The 27,773-nt window shown below is 38.9% G+C and overlaps 1 protein-coding gene across 1 annotated transcript in view; it reads left to right on the forward strand.

Moving 5' to 3' along the window:
• Window positions 1-27,773, forward strand: part of UTRN (utrophin) — a 485,166-nt gene that overhangs the window by 76,255 nt on the left and 381,138 nt on the right. Inside the window, exon 3 of the mRNA XM_040627923.1 lies at window positions 24,918-24,979. Within this exon, the coding sequence (XP_040483857.1) occupies window positions 24,918-24,979 (62 nt within the window). The remainder of the gene's footprint in view (window positions 1-24,917; window positions 24,980-27,773) is intronic.

The following is a 27,773-nucleotide window of genomic DNA, read 5'->3' on the forward strand; positions in this document are numbered from 1 at the left end:
TCAGGACTATCCATGGTTTCAGGCATCCATAAGGGGTCTTGGAATATATCCCCCACAGATAAAGGGAGAGTACTGTATCTGAGAAGGTTCTAATGTCCAGAATATACAAAGAATTCTTACAACTCTAACAATAAAATGACGAGTATCCCAATTGAAAAAAAGAGCAAAGATTCGAATAGACATTTCTCCAAAGACATACAAATAACCAGTAGACCTGTAAAAAGATGTTCAGGATTGTTAGTCTTTAGGGAAAGGCAAATCAAAATCACAGTGAGCTTGTACTTCACACCCACTGGGATGGATATAATAAAAAAATACGGAAAAAAAGAAGCGTTGCTGAGGATGCGGAGAAATTGGAACTCTCATATGCTGCTGGTGTAAACGTACGAGTGTAGTAGCTTTGGAAAAACAGTTTGGCAGTTCCTCAAAAAATTAAGCGTTGACTTGTCATCTAACCCGGAACTCCCCTCTAAGTTATATCCCTAAGAGAATTGAAAACTATGTTCACATTAGAGCTTGTACACGGATGTTCATAGCATCGGTATTCGTAACAGGCAAAAAATAGACACAACCAAATTGCCCCTCGGCTGATGAGTAGATCAACAAAATGCGGTCTCTCCATACAATGGAACATTATTCAGCTATAAATAAAATGCAGCATTGATACGAGTTACAGCATGCATGATCTTTGAAAACATAATGCTACGTCAGCGAAGCTTGGCACGGAAGGCCATGTACCGTATGATTCTATTTATACGAAATGTCTAGAATAGGAAGATCCATAGAAGGTCGAGGTGTGCTTGCCTTGGACTGGGGGGAGCTTGGGGGTGGGGAATGACTGCTCGTGGGGACAGGGTTTTTGGGGTAATGAAAATGTGCTGATCATTGTGCAACTTTGTGAATATACTAAAACCCACTGAATCGTACTCTTTAAATGGGTAGATGTTAACGGTGTGCAAATTATATCTCAATTGACAAAAAAGAAGATAGTGCGCGGGAGCTGGTACCATGCCTTCATAGTAGGGACTCTGTATACAGTAGCTACTGCTGCTGCGGCTATCATTATCATCATTATTATAAAAAGATAATTGCTTGTCATGTGGTTATATTATTTCTGGTTCTTCTCTTCAAATTACGCAAATACTAGCAATTTAGTGCTTGCAACACGTTTGTGAAGATCCGCATTTGTGAATAGGTTTTGTGATAGGGAGCCTTTGAGTGCCTCTGGGCATATGTGTTTTTCCCCTTTACCCGTACTGCATCTTCTTAGTGTGAAACATGGTACTTCTTTGACAGGTCATATGGCATTTAGAATTTTTTTTTTCTTTTTACTCTCTTTCATTTGATTTATCTGATTGGACATATTCAACTCCTGTGAGGGAGAGAAAGCAAAGAAACAAGGAATAGGATAATCTAGAGGAATTCCTCAGTCTTGGGGAAATTTCCCTTTCAATGTTTTCTCGTACAGTTAAACAGGGGTTTTTCTTTTTCTGGGAAATAGCTACATAGCTTGAGATTTACAGCAGTACAGTATGTTAACATAATCACACTTGTTTTTGAAAATCTTTTATATAAAATACATGTAAATACATGTAAAATACATGTTTTTGAAAATCTTTTATATAAAATACATGTAAAAATTGACTCTTTCTTTAGACTGAAATAACATTTGGACTGTGTTTGCTGAATATGTCGACCATATCCTAAACACTGTGATCCTTTAAGAACTACTAATAGAAGAGATTTGGGGGCATTTCATGTTTTTAAGGATTAAATGGTATTTATACAAGTATGTAAACTTTAATAAATTATAGCATGTTAGAATATTTGATTATGGCTGTGGAAATGCACTGTTATCTGCCTGTTACAGGATCTAAAATTGACCTGAGCTTTAACTTTCATTTCTGGATTTACTCTTTCAAGCTTAAAGGGTATTCTGCTTTCATTGTTATCAATACCGGGATAAGAAGATCATTTCAGTTTCATTGTAACTGAGTACCATGGTGGCCACCCCACCCCCACCCCCACCCCTGCTCTTTATATGGGTATTAGACTTGTCTTTGGTGATTATAGATCTCTACCCCCTGTCTGCCTTTGCCTGGCTACCAGTTTGCAACTTTGACCTTTGATAAAGCTCTTACACTGACTCTTTCCTAATGGGGACCCACCTGATTGTCCTGACAGTTGGATGCTTGGGTCTTGCTTGCTGGTTGGAGGATGTCCCTTGATGACTTTATGTTTTGGTACCCTTATTTTCTAGCTCTTGTCTGAGTACTGCCCAGGGGCCCCCTTTTCTGTTCTAGTCCATGGGCTGGTCTCCAGCAATTGTCACCTTCTGCATGGCAGGTTTAAGGCATGCTTCCCTGCCCCAAAGAGTAGCAGTCTTTTAATGAATTGTGTGCTTAACAAGTATTAATACTAAAATCTTACTTATATGTGAGTAAGTTATACATAGTTAGTTTTGATACCCAGTGTTATTCTGATTTGAATTTTTCTAAGTAATTATTATGTCTTAAATATTTATATCATTTATTTTCTTATTGGGAAGAAAATAGTTTAATCTGTCTGGTAATTTATACATTAAAGAATTATGTATACAATTACCATAGGTGTCTGTGGTTAGATTCTTTTATTAAAATTTCACTTTTAGTGAAGTGAAAAATTTACCACGGTAAAAATAGTCTGGCTTTATTACTTGATTTACAAAGTGAATAAGCATAGTTAATATTAATGATATTGTACTGTGAGCTAAGAAAGAAGATGTGTCCCTCATTTGTCACAGTGAGTGGAATGACCAAAGCGACAGTTTTTCAAACTCATTGACTGTTGTAGTTTTACTCTACCAAGTGACATTTATTTGTCTCTGTGCAAGTGTGTAATATACCTGTGTTTATATGTATAATTGAGTTTATCATATTCTAACACTATGTATTCACATGAATCTGTCAAGTTAAAATATGTGCCGTTTATCATTGTGTTTGGCACAATGATGTGTTTATATGTAAACTTTAAGATGTTGGGATTTAGTTTTGGTATGTGTGAATGTGAGCGGGAAGATGGATACGTGGTTTCTGTTGCTTTCCTGCCTCAGTGCCACGCACAGTTTCTTTTTCGGTTAGTTGCCGCCAACACTCCTGTGTGTGGCTTTGCCTCATAACCCACACTGTCTGCTCCCAGGCCCACTCTGGGTCTGGTTGCAAGTCAGCGTAGTGTTTCCTGGGATTGTGACTGGGTGTTGCCACTCTACCCTGTGCTTTGGCTTGCCCTTATTAGCGTTTCTTGGTTCTCCCATCAGTGGGTCTCTGATTTCTTTATCCACAAATAGTCTTGTGCAGAGTCATGATCCTCCTGCGTTTACAAATCAACCAAGCTCTGGCAAGGGAAATGATTATTCATCAAAACGCTAAACACCAGGATAAAATGTTCCTATTTAGATGAATCAGGGGTCAATTTAGTTTGCTAATGAGCTTCAGAATTGCTCTGCCTTTAGGGACTATTTTTATACTAGCTTTTCTTCTTTTTAATGTCCCTAGAAGTCACATTTTCATTCTTTGTCAATAATAAAAGGGTTCTTCAAGCACATGAAAAAGAAGAAGTGAGAAAGAAAATATGTGAATCATCTTGATCATGGTTTTAAAATTTTGTGGAAGGATGAAAAGGCCATAGATATAACAGTTTTTTTTTTTAATTGAAGTGGAAAAGTTAGAGGTCTAGATTGAATTATGGTCAATTCATAGTTTGTGTAGGCCCAATGAAAACATTACATAAACTCATCCAAGGATTTTTTTTTTTTAAAGATTTTATTTATTTATTTGACAGAGAGAGAGCAAGCACAAGCAGGGGAATGGCAGGCAGGGGCAAAGCAGGCTCCCTGCTGAGCAAGGAGCCCAATGTGGGGCTCCATCCCAGTACCCTGGGATCATAACCTAAGCTGAAGGCAGCCGCTTAACAGACCGAACCACCTAGGTGCCCCTGATTTTTTTTTTTTTGAATTGACAACCTGTTTTGGGAGCTGTATATAGTATGACAAGCAAAGGAAACGTTACTTGTCCTCATGGACTTATACAGATCAATACGTAATCAAACTGAGATAAGTACTAGGGAGCAAAAGAAAACAGGATGCTTTGAGAGACTGTGAAAAGTCTAGAAGTCTCTTCTGAAGAAAAGATGTTTAAAATTAGACCTGAGATAGCCATAGGAATTAAGCAGGTTGAGAATGGGGTGAAGAGTACTGTAGGCAGGCATAGCAGCATGAGCAAATATCCTGGGGCAGGAAGGGTTGGGTACACACATAGGACACAAAAAACGATGTGGTTGGAGCTCTTGAGAGGAAGGGAAAGTGTTGCAAGATAGTACTTGGCTTGGGTAGGGAAGGGTTAGATGAGTCAGAGCTTTGTAAACTATGTTAATATAATTGTTCCAAAGTTCATTGTCAAGCTGGCTAACATTTAGAAAGTGGATTAGAAAGGAACAGGAGCATAAATGTCAGGTTTTTGGCTTTAGGTTAGTGGATTCCAAGCAAGAGATGACAGTAGCTCATGTGGGAGGATCGCTGGGAGATGAAGAGTTGTGGCTGGATTCAAAGTATATTGAGCAATTGGAACCAACAGAGTTGGTGATAGGTTGTGGTGTCAGGTAGAATGTGGAATGCCGAGGATTGGTTTTAGGGTTTAGCAGGAACAAGTGAGTGGTTGTAGGTGCTGGGTACTGAACTAAGAAAGATTGGGGACTGAATTGATTTGAGAAAAGGCCAGCAGTTAAGTTTTAGATGTGTTAAGTTTGAAATGAGTCCATGAGATATCTCAGTGGAGAAGTCAGAGAGATGCTTGGAATTGTGCTGTTTTTATCTCTTGCTGCATAGCAAATTACTTTGAAACTTAGCAGCAAATCTACATTCATGATCTACTGCTGTACAACAAATTATCCCAGTCTTTAGCAGCTTAAAATAGCAAATATTTATTATCTCATACAGTTTCCTGGGTCAGGCATTTGGGAATGTCTTTGCTAGGTGATTCTGGCCCAGGGTCTCTCATGAGGTTGTAATCAAGGTGTTGGCCAGGGCTGCAATCATCTGAAGGCTTGACTGAGGCTGGAGGATCTGATTCCAAGATGGTTTATGCACATGGCTTTTGGCAGAAGATCTCAGTTCCCTCCTGGTTGTTGATGGGAGGCCGTCGTTCCTTGCCACGTGGACATCTCCATAGGGCTGCTTGAGTGTCTTCATGACATGGCAGTTGACTTCTCCTAGAGCAAGTGATATGAGAAAGTGCAAGGAAGGACAGCAATGCCTGTGACACAGTCTCAGAAGCCCTACATCATCGCCTCTGCCGTATTCTTCTTGTGAGTTACCAAATCTAGCTCACATTAAAGGGGTGGGGAATTATGCTCTACCTCTTAAATGGAGGACTAACAAGTAATTTGTGAACATATTTTGAAACCAGTACACATAATTTTGTAATTTAGTAGAGAGGTTTGGGTTGGCGATACAACACAGGGTCTTCTGCACATAGATGGTATTCAGAATTATGAGAGTAGATTAGAAACTACTTGCGAAGAGTGAATAAATTGAGATGTGGCCCAGGACTGATCTCTTAGGAAATCTGACCTCCAGAGGACCTGCTGCAGAGGAGTAGAGGAGAAGAAGGAAATTAAATCTGGAAAGACAAGGAGAGAGATTTTTGAGAGGCGAGGAGCAGTCTACTGTGTGGAAGGCTACTGAGATGTCTGTTTGACTTCACTTTTAAGAATTTGTTCTTTAAATGAATGAAAGACTGAATGAACGAGTAAATAAATGAGTCATGCATGTGTATAAAATTTTAACTCTAAACATGTTTGTTATAGAAATGCTTATAAACTTAAAAACAGGAAACAGCATCAGGAATGTACAATAACAGGGTGGTAGTGGGAAATAAATTATTGAATGTCCAGTCAATAAAATACCTATGGACCTTTAAAAGTGACATTATAAAAGCGTATGTACTATAACGGAAACATGCTCATAATGTCTTTTAAGTAAAGGTGATAAAACACTATGTTCTTTTTTCATTCCATTTTCATAAGAAAAAGACAAAAATGTCTAGGAGGATGGACACAAACATGTTAATAGTGATTGCCTCTGGGTGGAGGGAAATGGGGGATTTAAATTTTCTTCCTTTTGCTTATCTGACTCTTCCTTAATAAATGTGGATTGCTCTTGTAACAAAATGTTTTCAAACATCCTCCCAAGGCAAAGCAAAATAATTAGAATAATACTTATACTATCGGTACTTAAAACTTGATGGAGGAAAATTGTGACACCAAACTCTGGCAGCCAAGGCAGTACAATGTGTGACTGAAGTAGCTCCGTTGTCTAGGACAAAGGAGGACTCTGGCTGATCCGGGCAGCCTGCCTCGTTCCTGGTCCCCAAAGTGAGAGGATGGGATATACATTGCCTTCTAAAGCAATTTCACATCAACTACATGGATGTTCTTAAATTGTAGTGATAGCAGAGAGCATACTTTTATTTTTTAAAAGTTTTTTGAATTTCTTTTTGAAGATTTTAAGTAAGCTCTACACCGAATGTGGGGCTCAAACTCACAACCCTGAGATCAAGAATTATGTACTGTACTACTGAGCTAGCCAGGCACCCCAGCTTAGAGCATACTTTTATTTTATTTTATTTTATTTTATTTTATTTTATTTTATTTTATTTTATTTTATTTTAATTTTCATAGTTACAGATTTTATTTTATTTTTATTTTTTTATTTTAATTTTTTTTATTATATTATGTTAGTCACCATACAGTACATCCCCCGTTTCCGATGTAAAGTTCGACGATTCATTAGTTGTGTATAACACCCAGTGCACCACGCAATATGTGCCCTCCTTACTACCCATCACCAGCCTATCCCATTCCCCTCCTCCCCTCCTGAGGCCCTCAGTTTATTCTCTTCATAGTCTCCTCATGCTTCATTCCGCTCTCTGATTACCCCCTTTCTTATCCCTTCCCTACCCATCTTCCTAGTATATTCATAATGCAGAGAATATAGATAATTGTCTTTCTCTGCTTGACTTATTTCACTTAGCATTATCTCCTCCAGTGCCATCCATGTTGCAGCAAGTGTTGAGAATTCGTTCTTTCCAATAGCTGAGTAATATTCCATTGTATATATGGACCACAACTTCTTAATCCAGTCATCTGTTGAAGGGCATCTCGGTTCCTTCCACTCTTTGGCTATTGTGGACAATGCTGCTATGAACATTGGGGTGCATATGGCCCTTCTCTTCACTACGTCTGTCTCTTTGGGGTAAATACCCAGTAGTGCAATGGCTGGATCATAGGGTAGCTCAATTTTTAACTTTTTAAGGGACCTCCACACTGTCTTCCAGAGTGGCTGTACCAACTTGCATTCCCACCAATAATGTAGGAGGGATCCCCTTTCTCCACATCCTCTCCAGCAATTGTTGTTTCTTGCCTTGTCAATTTTTGCCATTCTAACTGGTGTAAGGTGGTATCTTAGTGGGGTTTTGATTTGAATTTCCCTGATGGCTAATGATTTTGAACATTTTTTCATGTGTCTGTTAGCCATTTGTATGTCTTCATTGGAAAAGTGTCTGTTCATATCTTCTGCCCGTTTTTTGATTTGTTTATTTGTTTCTCGCGTATTGAGTTTGAGAAGTTCTTTGTAGATCTTGGATACCAGTCTTTTATCTGTAGCATGATTTGCAAATATATTCTCCCATTCCGTGGGCTGCCTCTTAGTTTTTTTTTTATTGTTTCCTTGGCTGTGCAGAAGCTTTATATTTTGATGAAGTCCCACAAGTTCATTTTATCTTTTGTTTCTCATAGAGCGTACTTTTAAATGTAGATTCCCTGAAGGCAGTTCTGTAGGCAGAGGGCAGATTCCTGTATGTGGTTTAGGTATATAAGCTTTCTGATGATTTGATGTAACAAAGTGGTGAAGTTTGTATTCTCTTGAGAATGCAGAGCTAACATTCCCTTAGACCAGACTTTCACCCCCATCTCTGCGTGATGGTACCCTCCTGGCTCAGTAAGCCTGGTTGGGGTCAAGGAATCTGTGTTCCGTGGAAATTCCCTAGGGGAGTCTGATGTTTAGCTACGTCTGGGAATGTCTGCAGTTCGTTCAGATGAGGGTGACAGTCACTTTTCATTGAGCCTGGCCCTGAGCCCCTTGCTACATACTTTGATTATATTATCATTTATTCTTACTGCAGTCATTTTGAGTGTTGCATTTTTCTCCCCCTTTTACACTGGAGGAAAATCAGAGAGACTGAACGAGGTGTTGCAGGCATAAAGCTCTCAAAAAGCAGTTCAGTGGAGTGGTTGGGAGTGCGAGCTCTGCCTTGTGACGTAGTTGGGATTTGCGTTGCACACAGAATGTCTGGTCTGTGTCTGGTTTACAGCAAGCATTTAATAAATGTTAGTTTTATTATGAAAGCATATTTGTGGGGTGAGGCTCTGACAGCATCCTCAATATACCATCTCCCTATTCTAATCATCTTTTAGTGTTACCTTGTATATGGGGGCTGTTACATTTCAGTCTGGCCAATGCCCCTTTTACAGAGGTAGACTCTAGAACTCCATCTTCTAGACCAGAAATATTCCCGAATTTCTTCCCTCAGTCTTATCCCAGTGGTGCCAGATCGAATTAGGATTGAATGGAACTGTAAGGAAGAGAAACCCTACTATTCTGGGTTATAAGAAATAATTCCATTTTCTTCAGAAACTTTCAGTCTGAAGATAGGCAATCCAAGGCTGGTTGCCTGTTCAGGGAAATTGGCTGCTCCCGTCTTCCTGGAGAAGGGTGGAAGGCCCAGGGTAAAATATTGATGCCAGCTGTATCAGGGAGTTCGTAGCTCATCTGGAAGTTCCACCCATCACTCTTTTGCTCACCACTGGCCAAAAATGGGCTGTGTGGTTATCCCTAGTTGCAAGGGGAGGTGATTATTGTAATTGGCCACCTTGCCTCCAGGGGAAAAAATGAGATTAGACTTGTAGGCAAGAAGAGGGGAAAGGCGATTGAGAAGGTAACCAGCAGTATCTACAAGGAGTTTGAACAAGGAGTAAGAGGTCTAGAGGCATGGTCATTGTAAAAACAGTTTTGATTGTAGAATTTAGAATATCTGCATTTATTATCTTAAAGAATGATATGTTGAAATATGAATTTTAAAAGATGAAATTGGCACCAAGTGAAATTTCCCCATTCGTTCTCTTGGAGAATGTATGAGGTGAGGCATAGTAAATAGCTCTTCTTTGAAAGTCAGGTTGAAATGAGAAGGAAAATGTGTATTGCATATACCTTTTCCCCCCATTTTTGGGTGGTGAAATATATATAACAAAATGTAACATCATAACCATTTTTAAGTGAACAGTTCAGTGGTATTCCATACATTTACCATTATCCATCTCTATAGCTCTTTTCATCTTGCAGAATGGGAACTCTGTACCCATTAAACAATAACTCCCATTCCCCTCTCCTGCCAGTCACCGTTTTACATTCTGTCTCGAAAAATTTAGCTACTGTAGGTAAATGGAATCATACAGTATTCCACTTTTTGTGACTGGCTTATTTTACTTAGCAAAATGTTCTTAACGTGCATCCATGTTTTCTTCCTTATTAAAGGCTGAATAGTATTCCATTGTGTGTGTGTGTGTGTGCGTGTGTGTGTGTGTGTACACACCACATTTTGTTTATCTCATTCATCCATCCATGGGCACTTGGATTGCTTCCACTGTTTAGCTATTGTGAATAATACAACTATGAATATAGGTCTATAGACGTTTCTTCAAGATCCTGCTTTCAATTCTTTTGGGTATATTATTACACATGCTTGTACCTCAGACTCAGGTTTGCTAGCTTGTGCTTGTCCTGAGGGAAATGCTAAAGCTTTGAAGAAAAATTATCCAAATCTTTTTGTTTGACTCACTCTTTTTGCTAAAAACTTCAAGAAAAAATTTGTCATCATGAATTAGACTTCCTATAGTCCGGGATAATGGAAAGGAGAGAGTCACTGAAGTGTTCTCAGAGGCCACTGGCCGTTGGCTTGTTGCACTATAAAAGGACCTAGTTTTTAAAGTATCATTAGGAAGGAAACAGAGAAGAAAACAGAGAGTATTACCCGTCGTTTGCAAAGCTGTGTTGATTGTGCACATGGATGACCCTCTCAGATTCTGTTCTCCTAATTAAGAAATGATTTAACAGTGAGAGGAGTCTAGTGAAGGAAACTTAGAGTGAATCCGTTTGGTGTTTTCGTAAAAGTGACTGAAATGATTAGGACTCTTGAGTCTAAAATGATGAAAATAGAAAGGAGATATAATTACTGGGTATAAAGTCATTTATTTCAGAAGAGCAAACATGAACTTGTTCTTCTAATCTTCAACTGAATTAATTAAATTAATCTCCAACTAAGTTAAATTAATCTAGACTTTCTGATGCTTTAGAGAGGCACATTTTAGACAAAGAAAACAAAGAGCTGTTTTACACAGAAGGTGATCCCCCAGTTTGCTGTACCCAGAGATGGTATAGTCTGAAGTTATAAATTTTCAAAAAAGGCAAATAGACATTAGACCTACAGTAGAGTATTAAATAAAGATAGTGCTGATTTGAGGCAGGATCTTAATTTTCAACAGTAACTTCCAGGATGAATGATCATAAAGGATAACATTAGCATGCTGGGGAAGTGCCTTGAATATCAGGTTTCTTGCATTTTTTTTTTGTTCATACTGTGGATTTTATCTCTGTTGTCCAACTCTACTTGAATAAGCTTTTCAATAAAAAAGTATTAATGGCTCATGTGAACTTTTAACATAGTTATTAGCTATGTAAATTGAAAATGGGGGAATATGCATTTTCCAATCTGAGACTATTTAAATCATTTTACTTGTTAACTTTCAGTTTATACACTTTGAAGCCAGGAGTGCTGTGTTTCATGGGCTGATTTCTTAACGGTGAGGTCCACAGGAAGAAATCCTTGCTCCTGAAGTTTTAAGGGGAAACATAGTGTTCCTTTCTGGCATGTTCTTGGATAAAGAATTGCATTTTAATGTACTTGCAGTTTTGAAAATGTAATTACTAAAATGACTCTTCACCCTTTTAAATTATGTTACATTTGGTTTTAACTTGCCATGGCTTAATATTAGAATACTCTAAAATAGAGAAAAATTCAAAAAGTACTTCTGAAATACTCTATTTTCTATTTTAAAAATAATACATATATATGTATAATAAATGTATACACAGACACACACACACACACACACACACACACACACACACATACACTTATATACATACTTGAGAAAGTCCAGGTGGCTTGGTGTAATCTGTCAGTAACGTTTTGGTTTACATTAATCTTCTATTTTTGTCTTCCCATCTTCATAACTGATCAGTACCCTGATAATTTTACGTTGAAATACTTGGATTTATTGCAAGAAGCGTATTTTAAATGATGCAACTCCCTTTTCAACAATGTTTCCATAGTGCAGAGACGAGAAGAGGGGAAGGCGTGAACCCCCAGAAGCACAGTTACTTTACCTGTCCCCAGTTATCTCTTCAGACTGAAGTGGGAAACTCAGTGGAAAGACAGATAGAAGGAAAAGCAGTGTAACCTGGAGAGTTTCATTTTTGGAAATGTGTGACCTTCACTGCAGCAGTGTAGGAGCTTGGGGTTTGTCTCTAAGGGAGCTCTTCTTGCCTGCTGAGTGTTGGCATCTCCACTCTCTCCCTTCCTCCCTCCCTCCCGCATCCTTCCTGTCTGCGTGTAATTACAGACAGGCCATGTCTCCCTTATCCTCACCATCCCCCACCGAGGCAGGCAGACAGACAGACCTTCTCCCAGCCCAGTTTATTTTTATAGCTGCCACATTCTCTTCCCTTCCTACTTATTTACATTAAAGTAGAAAACCACACACCTTTTGCAGAATGGGTGTTTTAAAGAAAAAAATGGTACACAAGTATTATTTGTTATAGAAATTTGAAAACATAGTTCATAAAAATAGAACATAAGAATCTCTCAGGATCTTAGAAATAAATGGTGCTAATATTTTGCCTCTTGTCTTTCTAGTCAGTCCTATAAGCACACAATGTATAAATGAAACACTGTATACTCTTTAATGATCTGCTTTTTCCCCCTTTAATATATTGTGAAAATCTTAACATATCTTCACATATTCTTTCTTAATATCATTTTTTGGTGAGACTTTATTTTTAAATAATTTCTACACCCAGCGTAGGGCTCAAACTCACTACCTCGAGATCAAGAGTCACATGCTTCACTGACTCAGCCAGCCAGGCACCCTCTTAAATATCATTTTTTAATGGTTGTATTTTTGCATGAAAATATTGCATGAAAATATACTTTAAAATAATCCTTATGGGTGGGTATTTAGATTGTTTACAGGCTTTTTTTTTTTTTTGAGTACTTCGAAGAAGTTCATTCTTTTGAATGTGTCTAAGTACGTGAGAATCTAATTATTTCCTTAAGATAAATTTCCAGAATTTGTAGGTCAGTGGTCATATAATCTTAAATATGTTAGTACAGATGTTGTCGTATTGCTCCAGGAAACTTAAAATAATACACATACATGTTTGCCAACCCACAGCCAGCTTCCTTGCTCCCTTGGCAACAGTGGATACCAGCTGGTTCTGGGTGATTCAGTTCACCATCTTTCTTCAGGCATTCTTTTCCCAGCTCCTCTGGTCCTTTAACTTTGTTAAGTATGCCTTTCTTCTGAAAACTTGAGCTCCTGGGATGGTCTCCTGTAGGTGAAGACATTCTCCTCACCGCCCTAGTCTTTCATTGTCACAGACTTGCTTGACAACTTCACCTGAATATCTTGCTAACCCCTGATTCATGAGGTGCAGAGACTTCCTTTCTTTCCTAAGTGTTTTCTCTTCCTCTGCTTCTATTTCTCTTTTCCTTCTTTTTTTTAAATGGAGAGGCACTGCCATCCTACACATTGCCCGAAAACCTGGGACTTTTTTTGGCTTCTCTTCTTCTTCATTGCCCTTCTGGTAATTCAGTAGTCAAGTCATGGTAACCTCACCTGGACCACTCAGTGCCTCTTGCATCCATCTCTTCCTTCCTTTTTTTTATTTTTTTAAGATTTTATTTATTTATTTGTCAGAGAGAGACAGCCAGCGAGAGAGGGAACACAAGCAGGGGCAAAGGGAGAGGAAGAAGCAGGCTTCCCGCTGAGCAAGGAGCCCTATGCAGGACTCGGTCCCAGGACCCTGGGATCATGCCCTGAGCGGAAGGCAGACGCTTAACGACCGCGCCACCCAGGCACCCCTATCTCTTCCTTTCTAATTTCATTGCTACCTTACTACTTCTGGCTATCAGATGTCCATCATGGGCAACTGTAATAAGCCTCATGTTGGCTTCCTTTCTTCTGGCCTCTCTCTTTATGAATCCATTTTTCATGTGAAACTCACTACAGCACACTACTGATCATGTTATTCCTTGGCTCAGAAAAAGTCAGTGGTCCACATTGCTTGTTCTTTTGAACTTAGCTTGATTTTAAAAGTCCTCCACGATCTAGCTGCAGCGCATTTAAAATATTCAATGATAACACAACTGTCTGTGATCAAAAATCATCCAGCCAGAGAAACAACTCATAGTTTTGTCCCTGTGTCCTGTTCTTTATGCCTAGAGGACTTTATGCCTAGAGACAAATGCCCTAACGGTGTCTACATGCCTCAAATAAATCAATTCAAATGCAACTTATTCCGTGCATCCTCTTCTGATTCCCTCCTCAATCCCATCAAAAAGAAATATTTTTCCTCCACATTTATGAATGTATCTATACCTAAGATATTAATTATAGTTGTCCATCTCTTATTTATATACTTGTCTTATCCTCTCCCCACCCCGACCCTTCCCTCCATGATAACTTCTTGAAAGCGTCGTCTGAATCTCTTTTGGGACCAGCATAATAGATGCTCAGTGAAACACTATCTGGTGGTCAGTAAATGCCGCTTTCTGTTTCTTTGTTTCCCACAAAATAGATGAACAAGTAATTTTCATCTAAAGAGTAGGAAATATAAAACTTTAAGTGGTGACTATTAACAAAGAGTGGAAATATTTCCAATTCTTAGTATGTCTGTTTATCAGACAGGAAGTCTTATGAAACAACTTAAACTAGGTCGTTCATGCACAACTGTTAATTTTTGCTTTATTTTTGGTCAATCCTGTTTGCTCCCAATGCTTAAAAGTAGGTTATGAGCGCAATCGATTGTCCCACTGGGAGAGCTGCAATGAAAGCAGCTTCTCAAACCTGCCATGCACATTGGCATTCATTAAACGATCATTATGAGCAAGCAGGCTCAGAAACAGTTCATACAGCCTGTTTCATAAGCTTATAAGCGACAGCTCTCTGTCCTTCTGAAGGACATGAGAGTTTTAGTTGGAGTAAATGCAGCAGTATTCCAGAGCTGTGCCGTGTAGTGTGGGATGGCTACTGTGCCCTTGAACCATGACCAGTCTGAGTTGGGATGTGCTATAAATGTAAAATACACCTCAGATTTCAAAAGGGTAGTAAAAAAAAGTGTAAAATAGCAATAGTTTAAAAAATATTGAGTAAACGTCAAAATGATGCTATTTTGCATCTATATGGGGTAAAGAACACATATTATTAAAATTACTTTTACCTCCTTTTTTTTTTAACATGGCTACTAGAAAACTAAAAATTTAAATTTTTTATATATATAGCTTGCATTGTTCAATAGAACAGTGCTCTTTTAGAGAGAGGATTTAGTTAGACTTACCACCAGTATCAGGCCAAGGATCATCCCCAGCCGGTGGTTTTAAGGGATTGAGCCTCCCAGATGTGCCAGATTTTTATTCTTTTTAGTCAGTGGTGGAACCTGTCTGTAAAATATTTTGGCCAATCCACATTTATTGAATAAAACTAAACTCACCGGTGGGAGAGTGTTTCTAACCTTCTAATTATGTCAATTACCAAGCGCAGTAAAAGCACATTTCTCATGTTCATTAAATTAATTGGCAAAGTCTCTGGTGTTAATGGTGACAAAGATAACATAGCTTGGTAGAGGCCACCTCTAGGGTTTAGCCTTTCTAATTAAATTAAAACTTACCTTGTCTGGAGTTTTATCCTAGGTTGGGATAACATAAGCCTCTGAAATGGTTTGCGTGCTGGACTTTATGTGTTCCCCTGTGGCCAGCCTTTCCAGTGGTTACGCAACTTGCCTCTCCTTTCCTGTCTTTCCTCTCAGGATTCCCCTCCTCCACTTCACAAAAGAAAGACACACCACTCTCCCTCTCCAAATCTTACTGTGCTTCGTTACTGCATTATTGCAAACAAGGGGACAATGTTAGAATGCAAAGTAAAGAACATTCCCTTAAAAATTATTAAAATGGTTAGTGCTTTATTACATCCAGGGGCAAGGCTTTGTGCCTGCCATGCATGCATTCATGCATCCATCCATCCATCCCTCTCTGAATGAGAATTCTGATGGGAGCTGTTGCCCGGTTACCCTGGAGACACATATGAACATGGTTTATAAATAGAAAAGTCAAGTCAGACTTCCCTCGTCAGAAGATAAGTCTGATTGGCTGATTAGTTTGACAATGAGGACTAGTTTTGCCAATTAGGTAGTAGAAACATTTTCTAATAATTGAATGAGCTTAATTTGTGACTCCTTAACAATGTGCTGAAATTATATCTTTATAACTATTTAGATTTACCATAGATATTAATGCATGCAACTTAAAAATGTGCATGGGAATTCTTTTAGAGGTTCATGAACAAAAATGTTTGAAGCCTCTGACTTTAACACAAACATAGCATCACATTTTCTATGTTGCAGATGTATATTATAGGGGCACCTGGTTGGCTCAGTTGGTTAAGTGTCTGCCTTCGGCTCAGGTCACGATCGTAGGGTCCTGGGATTGAGCCCCATGTCTGACTGTCTGCTCAGTGGGGAGCCTGCTTCTCCCTCTGCCTCTGCCTGCTGCTCTCACCCCCCCCCCCACTTGTGCTCTCTCTCTTTCTCTCAAATAAATAAATAAAATCTTAAAAAAAATGTATTTTATAGACCTTGTACAGGAACTTTTTTTTTTTTTAAGATTTTATTTATTTGAGAGAGAGAGAGAACAGAGGGAGAGTGAGAGGGAGAAGTAGACTCCCTGCTGAGCAGGGAGCCCGATGCCGGTGATCCCAGGAGCTTGGGATCATGACCTGAGCTGAAGGCAGATGCGTAATGACTGAGCCACCCAGGTGTCCTATACAGGAGGTTGTAAGTAGAGAAAGAAAAGGTGCAGGAAGACACTCCAGGAAAGAAGTGGTATTTGGGGTTGCTTGAGGGTGGACACACCCATGCAGCCAGGTGATCTATATGGCTGAGAATTCCACCGAAATGGTGACCTAAGCCAAGACAGGTCCAGGGAGGGGTTTTGGAAAAGAATATTCAGAGAGGCAGGATGGAGGGATGTTTGGATGTTTAAAAAAGCAAGATGGGTGGAAGAAGGAGGTAAGTAATAAAAATTAAGAGGAGAGAAGGAGGAAAAGAGTCTCAGCCCTAGGGATTTTTCAAATGATGGGTTGTAGTCAAGGAGGCTGGTAGTTCTGGACATTTTGGAATATTCATTCTGGCCTCTAAGGTTGTGTAGAATTTTGCAAGTCAAATCTTGATGAGCTAAAGATAGTTTTTCTTTGAGTCTCGAATTCCTTGGGGCCACATTGCTCTTTGGGGCTACCCAGGGACTCTCCTGAGTGGCTGAATTGAAGGGCGGCACTTGAGCTTGCATGAATTGTGGTCTGGGTCTTCGTCTGCCTCAGGGTGCTTACGTGGGCCCCCACGCACACAGAAGTAAACGGAAGTAGTTCCAAGGAGGGAAGTCAAACAGTCCCGCCATACCTTTTACTTCATTGGAGTTGTTGGCTTCAGAATGTTATCACTGGCGTCTAACGATGCTCATTCACTCATTATTAATTTCTTGCTGCTTTTCAGTATGTATTTTTATCTGACTGTGATGACCCAAAGTTGTAATTATAGAACACATGTGGTCTACAGCTAAAGTTTTTCCAGCAGTTATACAGGAAATAATAGCATCCCTACATAGGAGTACGAGGAGATATTTGGGTACTAAAAGTATTTTCTTTTCCTTTGGGTATTTTTTGCAAGATTTTTTGTTTGAGAAATACTATTTATTGGACATTTTTGTTTTATTACGTGGACTTATTAGGAATCTAAAAGGAACCTAGACGAATCCCCTAGATTCTGCATAATATGGGGAAAATAATTAAATAATTAAAATGAGAACATTACTATGTGAATATTTAGCAGTCTTGAAAGGACATGTTTTTGCTACTATTTTAGAAAGTAGAACTTGTCATGAGAAAGTTTGAAGTCAGATCCCTGGAATGTTTTTTCCATTCAAAAAAATTTTTCCCCATTCTCATGAAAACTCATTTGCATAAATTTTCATACATCTGGAGATATCTGTTTATGAAGATGTCTGTAGACAGTTTGTAGAACATAAAGGATCTTTAATAGGAATAAAGTAAGAGAATTTCACAGATATTTTCTTTTTAAAAGTCTAGCTTTTTTATCACTAAAATCACTTAAAAAATTAGTTTTCTATTGACTTTTCATAACAGTGACTTATCATCGTTATGACTCATTCAGCTCTTCCTAAGTAACCTCTCCTTGTACTGTGACATTTCAAGCGATTTTTTCTTCTAAGGATTTTTAATTTATTTATTTCAGAAAGAGAGAAAGAGGGAGAGAGTGTGAGCAGGGGGGAGGGGCAGAGGGGGAGGGAGAAGCAGACTCCCCTCTGCGCAGGGAGCCCATGCGAGACTTGATCCCAGGACCCTGAGATCATGACCTGTGCTGAAGGCAAGACACTTAACGGACTGAGTCAGCCAGGCTCCTTGCAAGCGATTTTCATAAAACTCCTTCACTCCTGGGACAGAAATCCAAAATAAAGTGTTTGTATGTAAAATTTACAATTTCTGCCCCCATAAATTCAGTGCTTGTTCTTTTGCATTTGCAACATATATAATACAGTTTATGTCCAAGATGTAAAGAGTTTTTCCAGAAGATGTTTCCAGAGAAAAGGTTTCAAACACAATTCTGGGTACCTATAAATCTTACAGTCTTTAGGTTGAGTTTAGCAGCTCTAGAAAGTGAAAGTTGGAAAACATTCCCTCCTGTATTTAAAAAACTTGAATTCATCAACTAGAAAATAGGTAAGAGGTGAATAAACTCTAAAATTAGAAGATGGTCAGGAATTATTGGTTATATCTAATTTTGGAAATAATTCTTTAGGGAATAGATTGTTTTGCAGTGTTTTGTGGGTTAAATGCGAAAGAGCTATCTCTGAACCCCAGTGACTTTGAAGTAACGGGCTGTTGCACTTGGACTAGTTTAGAAAGTCTTCAGGATATCTCAGAGTTTGGTGGTTTTTGCATTTTCCAAGTGCAGTCTTATGGCCAGCGTCATTAGTCATTAGAGAAATGCAAATTCAAACCATAACATAGCACTTCACACCTACTAGGATGGCTATCATTAAAAAAAGGAAAGTTAATGTTAGTGAGGATGTGGAGACTGAAATCTGTGAACATTGCTGATAGGAGTATAAAATGGTGTAGTCGCAATGGAAAGCAGTTTCCATGGAAGGCAGTTTCTCAAAATCTAAACATAGAACGACCACATGACACAGCCATTCCATTCCTAGGTATATACCCAAGGGAACTGAAAGCAGGGACTCGAACAGGTACTCACATGCCAGTTTTCTTTGTGGCTTTATTCACAATACCCAAAAGGTAGAAATGACCCAAGTGTCTATCAACAGACGATTGGATGAATAAAATGTGGCATATAGGCGCATCTGGGTGGCTCAGTCGGTTTAGCGTCCAGCTCTTGGTTTTGGCTCAGGTCATGATCTCCATGATCTCAGCGTCGTGAGATCGAGCTCCGTGTCAGGCTCTGTGCTCAGTGTGTGGAGTCTGCTTGTACCTCTCCCTCTCTCCTTCCCCTGCTCGCTCTTGCTTTCTCTCTCTCTCCTAAATAAATAAATAAATAAATAAATAAATAAATAATCTGTTTTTAAAAAGTGGCATATACATACAATGAAATATTCAGCCATAAAAAGGAAGGAAATTCTGACACGTGCTACAACATGGATGACCCTAGAAAACACGATGCTAGGTGAAATAAGCCAGATGCACAAAGACAGGTACTGTATGATTCACTTACATGAAATATCTAGAAGAGGCAAATACATAGAGATAGTAGGTTAGATGTTACTAGCGCCTGGGAGAAGGGGGAATGGGAGAATTATCACACTTTATTTATTTTGTAAGTAGGCTCCACTCCCAATGGTGGGGTTGAACATACAACCCCGAAATCAAGAGTCACATGCTCTGTGGGCTGAGCCAGCCAGGTGCCCCTGTGAATGGGAGAATTATTGCTTCATGGTTATAAAATTTCTATTTGGGCAGATGAAAAAAGTTTTGGACATAGTGGTGATGGTCATACAACCTTGACAATGTAATTAATGCCATTGGATTGCACACTTTAATATGGTTAAAGTGGCAAACTTTATGTTCTGCGTATTTCACCACAATTTAAAAAAATTAATAATGAAATATACCAAAAAACCATTGAATTATAGACTTTACATGGATGAATTGTACGGTATGTGAATTGTATTGGAATCAAGATGTTAAAAAGCTTTGCAAGCATGGGAGGAGTACTGGATAAAGATATGGGGATTCTGATTTGATTTCTGGTACCACCTAACTTCATCTCATGGGATAAGCTGCTGATGTGTCTAGTTTCAGGATGGGGTTTGATCAGGTCCTCTAATTTTATATTCTTTCCTGCTCTGAGACGTGCTGATTCTGTGAGAGTAATAAGGTGGGTAGTTTGGGTGGGTTAGGTTGGTTCCNGCTGAAACAAACATTTTCCTCCAATGATAAAAATGACAGAAATCCCAAATACAGTGCAGGTGGGTGTGTAGACTTTTTGGAATCTAAGGGCTGCAGAATTGCCATGAATTTGGGAGGGAAGTGAATGGATCATGCTAGAAGAACCTGTGTTTATGTAAAGAGGTTGCTTTTCAAAGAATCCATATTTTCTTAAAAATTTTTTTTGAGCATGTATTTCTAACTCTGTACTTATCTTCTTTTTATGGGTATAAACATTTTTCAGGATTGAAAACTTTCTAAAGTTTGGAGTATTTTAGAATTATTCTTTTAATGTTATTATATGTTAAAACCCTCTGTTTTCTCCTAGATACACAATTATGTTTTAATTAAATATGCTCTTTTTTGTTAGGTATTGAGTTTGAGCCTGAAATGAAGAAGGTATTATTCTATTTTCTCTTACTCTGTTTAGAATGCCCCTCTTTGCATGAACCAGACTTCATCTGTCCTTCAGGATAGATTTTAAATGCCTTTTTTTCCTCATGAAACTCTGACCTCCTTGTGCTTGGCATTGAAGGCAGGCTGGGGAGTCAGTGGGACCTGGTTCTGTTTGTGACTCTTGACACTTGCGCAGTGGGTGACACTGAACAATTCATTCAGCTTTTGTCCCTGGATCTCAGGCTTCTCATTTGAAAAGTAAAGTTGTTTTCCTCTCGTCACTTCACCCACCTTCACATCTCCCAAAGAGACCATCGACTTGTGTTTTGCTTTTTATAGAGTGAAGTCTGAAAGTCTGTTTCAAATGCAGTTTTTGGCTTTAATAGCTTCAAAGTATAAATGCGATAAACATACGAAGATAACTTTTGAAATGTTAATTATCTAAACTCCACATATACTTAGGTAGTTTTGACAATTTTGAAAAGCACATTTTTAAGTTTGTTTTTTTTTTTCCAGGCCCTCTGAGGATGTCAGATTTTGAAACAAACTTGGAGTTTACACACTCTAATTGAGAGCAGTCTGTCTCCTCTTGTCTCTGTGTCTTTGACTACTTGGTTGTAACATTTGGCAGATTATTACATAATATTTACATATTTCTATGTGCCATTTTAATTCATGTTGTTTCAATAAATGAATTGGTGGTGTTCAGAGGCCAACTAAGTGGGTAGGAGACACCAAGAGAGGAGAATGATCTCACTAAGTCTTTGTGGTAGGTTTCTTTGGGCTTGATTAAATACAGTAGCCAGAAAAAGAAGAAGTGGGAGTATGATCTGAAATGCTTTCATTGCTTCCGAAATAATCTCTTTTGCTAATGAGAAACTGGCTTTCTAGGGTGAGTTGCATTTCATGAGAGGCTTTAATAAAGCCAATCCAAGTTTTAAATCATCCAACAAGGCATTTCTTTTTTGGCTTAAAGTGTAGGGACTTCTCCTCTGAATAGCTGCATTCGATGGAACTCAGGTTATTGCCAGCAAACTGGACACTCTTCAATTGCTTTGGAAGATGGACCGACGGATAATGCTTTCTCTCTAATACTAGTCTGGTTTTAATGGTGGTATACATGTTCCTAGGACTTGGGTGTCTCCATAAGGGAAACAAGTCTAATGTCTGTGCCACATTTCCAGTTTAAGATTTAAATTGAGATTTGTGGCTACGTTCTGCTGAAAGAATTTTTGATATGCATTTGAGCTGGTGAAGTGAAAAAAATTGCAAGCCAGTTTCCTGGAAGATTTATCAGGCAGTTTTGTTGATCTTTCTTGCTTCACTTCTCTCACCCATCACAGAAATAAAATTCCAGGCGAGACAGCAGCAGAGGCCCTTGGATCTGTGTGAGCATGTCAGAAGCATTTTAAGAGAAGCAAAATATTTAGAGGAAGAATTTGGAAAATCAGCCTTAAGGGATTTAACACATTTTTCTTCTCCTAATTCAGTCCCGTGTTTGTCCCCCTAATGGAGGAAGGTCATTAATGAATAAGATTTGCTAAGCCCCGAAAGGCTTTCAGAAGCTAAAGGGTTTTTCTAAAATCCAAATCTAAAGAAAATGCTTGTTTGGAAACTAGAATGAATACATTTAGAGTGTAAATTATACTAACTTATTTATATAAAATAATCCAGTTATATTTAAGATGGTGTTGTCTGCACATTTTTATTTTGGAGAAATTAAATGGCAGATGGGCTTGATAATGGAGAGCTGAATGACTTTGAGACTTTTGAAGTTCTGTATAAATTTCTAGGAAGAGCAAAATGATTGATCAGAAGTGCATGACTGAGATTTTTTAGTTGTCTTGCAACCACTTTGCGAGCATGTTTTCATCTCCCAGAAACAGGACCTGGGCCAGCGTTGTTACCTTAATTGTGGTGCAGAGGGCAGTTTTCTACTAGTAAGTGTTCCAAATTTGTTACATTTTAATCTCATAATTGAAAGGCTGCAGTCTAATTCCAGTTCTTTTACTGAATTCCTCTCTGGTAGAAAATAAGAGGGGTGTGTGTGTGTGTGTATGTGTGTGTGTGTGTGTTTGTGTGTGATAGAAAAGGGAAATGTGAACTAACACCTTTTTGGAGTATAAACTCTTTTCTCCCCCTTTTTTAACTGTACCAGGAAAATGAATACAGAGGCGTTTTTATAAATTTGGGAGTATTTTTGAAAGGTTTGGATGCCAGACAATTTATCGCTACAACCTCATACTTTATTTCATATTGGTTACTTAGACTCATATTCAAACTTTGATTTGACCCAAAGATCAAAGATTATTATAGAAACATTAACTTATTAATTTTTATAAACATCTCTGAATGGCAGGAATCTGTTTTTAGAATTTGATTTCCTTCTTTATGTGATAAGTTGAAAAGACTTGCTTACCATTTACAGTGCACATACTCATTTCTTTGTCCAGTCTACATCTGGAGAGGAACCTATGAAGTATTAAATATTTTAATGTTTTTGAAAATAAGAAGGTGAAATGCTCAGAAAAGAGGATAAGAAAAACACAAAATTTATTAATATTAATCCTTAAGAATGTTCCCCATTTTTATGGGGATAAAAGTTGTATGAATGTTATGAAATGAACATATATAAACATAATAAAATTTAATATTTATGACCTTTACATGTATTTTTGTTCATAGCATTATGGAATAATGTGTATGGTAAAATATACAAAAATAAATACTTTCTGAGGTGAATGGGACAAATAATTAGTTTTTCTAAGACTCCGAACGCTGATATTTAATATTATATTTATATTGGTGGGGCTGGTATAGTGCTCTCCGCAGGTCGATGTATGTGGCTGACTTCTAGTGTGTGTATAATCTCCGCTCTGTCCCTCTTAGGTGTGACTGCAAGGGGGGGGGGATTCAGAGTGTGTAAGCAAGTCCTCTTGGTTAATAAATGGCTTATATGTGGCATTGATCGATGGCAAAAAGCCTGAAATCAGGTCTGATGCTGACTGCATTGTCCTTTCTGGAAGGCAGGCTACCTCTCAGTGCAATTAACATCAAGAAGGTTCTTAGACAACAGTTTTGTTTTTCATGCTTGCCCCCTTTGTGTCTCTGAGTCAGTCTCCAATTACCTTTATGGTTGTGTAAAAGTGCACTCTTTTCTGGAGCTGCAGCTATCCTGTTTATTTCAGGAATGACCTTTTAATCACAAACTCTCCTTCCAGAAGGGAGTAAGGACCGAAGATACCACAAACTTGGTGAAGGGGTGGGTGAGCTTCTAATTCTGCTGTGAGAGATGCGTGAGGAGGTCTCTGTGGAGGGCAGTCCTTTGAGGTAGATGGACAGGGAGCAGAGCGCACGGGGGGCCTCTCTGTTCTTGTTTTGCTGTTACGAGGGGGGAGGCAGCCTGGCAGTGTGGATGGTACCCGGGCAGGCAGTGTATTCATACACACAGACAGAACCGCAGCATTCTGCAGGGTTCCAAATCCTCCGGAGGCCGCTTTCAGAACCAGTTAGGGATTGTTAATGTGCTGTTTTGTAGGTGTTAAGCCAACAGTGACTCTTGCTGGGTGTAATAGAGAACTGGGGAGCAGTTGAAGAGGATATCATTAGAAGTAACAGAGAGGGTACAATGGGTACTTATCTGCCATGTTTACATGTATACTGTAGTAATAATTATAGCAATAACAATAACAAAGAGCTCAATGCCAGCTCTTTGCCAAGTGGTTTCCGCTCATATTCACTAATCCTCAGAATGCCCTTGCAGGCTGGGTGTTATTTATCTCTCTTTTACAGATGAGAACCCGAGGCGAAGAGGCATAGTAATGATTTACCCGAGGTCACACACTAAGTGGATTGGGGTGCGGTCTATTTTATTCTAAAGCCCTTTGTTCTTTTTGATGTATCACATGGTTTCCTTGTGCTTAACTAAATCATTCTGCCCATCTTCAAGAAGTTCAAGATGCTGTAGTTTTTAAAGTCAACTTTTATTGGCTGTGGCTTAGAACACGAATTTGTAATCAAAACCAAAGTTGATCATTTAAAAAAAAAGACGCTGATTTCTCCACTTGTAAAATACTGATATATCAAGATCATTAAAACCTTGTCCTGGCAGTCTTCCTACAAGAAAACAGGTTGTGGAATACCCTTATGCTAGTTTTTGTTTTGGAGGGCGTAAGACTGGTACAAAAAAGGAGGAAGATCATGAGTTTCTTAGGTTTTTGTGGATAACTTCGATTTTTGTTTTGGACATGCTAACATCTTTATCAGGCTGAAATTTAATTAAACAAAATGCAGAAGAAAGTATTATGTGCAATAGTGTGAAAGTGAGGTGCTGATTCTATCCCACAGGCATGGCCGTAATGGTTGGTTGGCGATGGGGGGCCAGCTCCCTGGGGAAGGTGCCTGACCTTCCTGTGCGAGCTGACTCCCTCCGCCTTCCGTTCTTAGCTGTGGATCTCTGTGCCCGAGGAGCTACTTGCAGACTGCTACTTTAAACTCTGCTGGATGGGGATGATTGTATTTAGAACCCTTCCCAAAGGTACACACGTTCATACATTTCCCTTCTCTCCTTTTCCCTCCTACAGATGAACACAATGATGTGCAGAAGAAAACCTTTACCAAATGGATTAACGCACGATTTTCAAAGGTAACAGAGACTTTCAAACACTTCATGGTGATTCAGATGCCTCTTTCAGATTGACAGAGTTTGTTGGGAGGTGCAATGAATGTTCCCATAACATGGGAATCTCCTGAGTATGCAGAGACATTTATACTTTTTAAAAATTCTCTTTTCAAATATATTTAAACGGAAGTCCTGGTACAAACAGTTCATGGTGTAAACACCTTCATGGGATAAACAGCTTTTTATTTTTACCTGGCATTCTCCAGATACAGGCCAACAGTTTGCTACTTTTGACTCTGTGAATCCTGGGTACATTTAGGAAATGAATATATCACTAGGCAAATTTTGTGTTCCCTTAGCTAGACAGATGATGATTTCACTTTGCCTGGTTAAAATCAGCTTGTTACCCCGGCAGCCGTTTTACCTCCTGCAGAAACGGTTAGGGTTTTTCCTACCTGCGGGTGTGGCTAATACTGTTGATCTGCACTGTGGTTCTTTTTTTGTGCACTTTCTCACTTCTTTCCCTGAGGATCTACTCTTTCTTAGCATTTCTAACCGCTTGGAACAAAATCAGTGTTTTGAGTGATACTCTTTTTAGGGGCAGGGCAAACCGACAAAGGAATTGGCAGTGCTATTCTCAACCTCGTTCTTATGGAATTATCCATTCGGCATTGACACTGGAATTTGGTCCTTTAAATTTGAAGTGGGAGGGAAATTTGCAGGACTCCGCACTAGAAGGAGGAGAAATAAAGGTTTCTTGGAGACACATCATCATAGTCTTTTCAATAGTATGAAAGCTACTTTAATTACGAGTTATTTGTTTTCAAAATTTTCTATTTGAGAAGGTTGCAAAGGTCAAGAAAATAAACACTGGTATTTCTTTGAGGCAACGTGAGAATGTTTTAGGATTACTTTGTGCAGCGGCACGGTTTAAAAATTGCTTCACATCCCAGTGTTTACAGATGATTATTTGATTGCAGTGTTTTTTTAGGTTTTGCACGTTTTTGTTGAGGGATGTTTTATCTTGCCTCTGAGAATGTAAGGAATGTGGAAACGAACTTTGACAGAAGGGTCAAGAATATAGAAGTACTTGCGTAATTGGTGGTTTTATGTGTAGGATTTATTCCAGAGCAGACATAGGTATTTTGGGGGAAATTTTAATTTGTTTTATTTTAGAGGCACAGGTAACATCTGGGTGCTTGGGATTTGACAGTATCCGAAACTTTTGAAGTATCCATCTGCGTGTGACCATATTCTGGGCAACAGAGTTCCAGCAACTGAGAGAGTCTGGATATGAGAGGTTTTATCCCAGTGGTTTTATGGGTGCTCAGATGTGTGAGATTAGCCATCCTGGTTGCTATTGAGGATGATCCAGTGATTTCTAGGGAGAGCAAGTTAAGCAGACCTACTTTTTAGCAGCTCCGCGTGGTCATTGGGGAAGAATTACCGTAGAACTGATTTTAAAGATCATTTGGAAGCATCGTAGTCTTGGTAGACCTACGTTTGGGGGACATTTGAAACTGGGTGAATGACTTTTACCCCTGTTTATGAGAATGGAGAGAACTAGTGCAATGGGGCATGGAAAGGTGGAGAGTAGAAGAAGAGAGGTGACAACTGAGAAAGAATAATTGGAAAATGTCGAACTTTATCAGTATTGCCATGAATCTGGCTCAGGCTGGCTGGTACCGTGACAGGATTTGCTAGATGGTTGAGCTGGAGCATTACCCAGTAGACCTGCTTCATCTCCAGGCCCAGAGCTGTTGCTCATGGATGCAAGGCTGCCACCAGCCTGTCACTCATACCCAGTGTGGCCCAGGTACCCCCTTGCTGAGCTTTAAAAATATCCTCACTGAAGCTACTGTCCCTTGACTTCTTTTCCATTGGATGGTCTTCATTGTCATTGATCATTTGGGTCATGCACCTGAATTCTCTCAAGAAATAGCTCAGTATCGGGGCGCCTGGGTGGCTCAGTCAGTTAAGCGTCTGACTCTTAGTTTCGGCTCAGGGCATGATCTCAGGGTCGTGAGACTGAGCCCCACGTTGGGCTCCATGCTCCTTGGGGAGTCTGCTTGGGATTCAGTCTCTCCCTCGTCCTCTGCCCTCCCCCATGCTCACTCTCACTCTCTCTCTTTCTCTAATAAATAAATAAATCTTAAAGAAAAAAAAAGAAATAGCTCAGTATTTATTGCTGATTATTAACATCTTTAAAAAGACCTCAAATAACACAAAGTCCAGTACTACCAGGATAGTTTACTTAATGAACTTGATATTTAAACTTGTACATTTATAATGTATATATTATTCTGCAATATTAAGTGAGGGTTTTAGGTCCCATGTAAATTATTTGCCCCAGGAAGCTTGTAATTATTGCCAAGACAGTGAAAAGACCAGGTAATATCATTTTTAACATTTTTAACATTTTAACAGTTCCAGTTATATAAACTGACAGAGAAGCTAAAGGCTTATTTTGTTTGGAGAAAAAGTATCAAAAGTAGAGCTGACCCTGGAAACATTTCCTTTCAGATGACTTTGAGTAAGAAATCAAAGTAGAAGGAAAATTTGATAGTTCTAGAACAAACTTATCAAAGACATTATGAATATTTGGATAGAAAGAGATGGAGGGTTCATGGCAGTGACATTGAACTTCATCCACATGTTTTCTTTCCTCTGGCTGTCTTAAATCCTTAAATCAGATTGCTTCCACACTGCCCGTCAGGAAAGAGAATAACACATTTCTCTATGCTGGGAGATTTCCATAGATTCCCCATACAGCTTAATTCCACTCTGCTGGGAAAAGGTAGTTTTGGGGCATGGTGTC

Source organism: Ursus maritimus, unplaced genomic scaffold (genome assembly GCF_017311325.1).
Source record: "Ursus maritimus isolate PB19 unplaced genomic scaffold, ASM1731132v1 scaffold_13, whole genome shotgun sequence".
Lineage (NCBI taxonomy): Eukaryota > Metazoa > Chordata > Mammalia > Carnivora > Ursidae > Ursus > Ursus maritimus.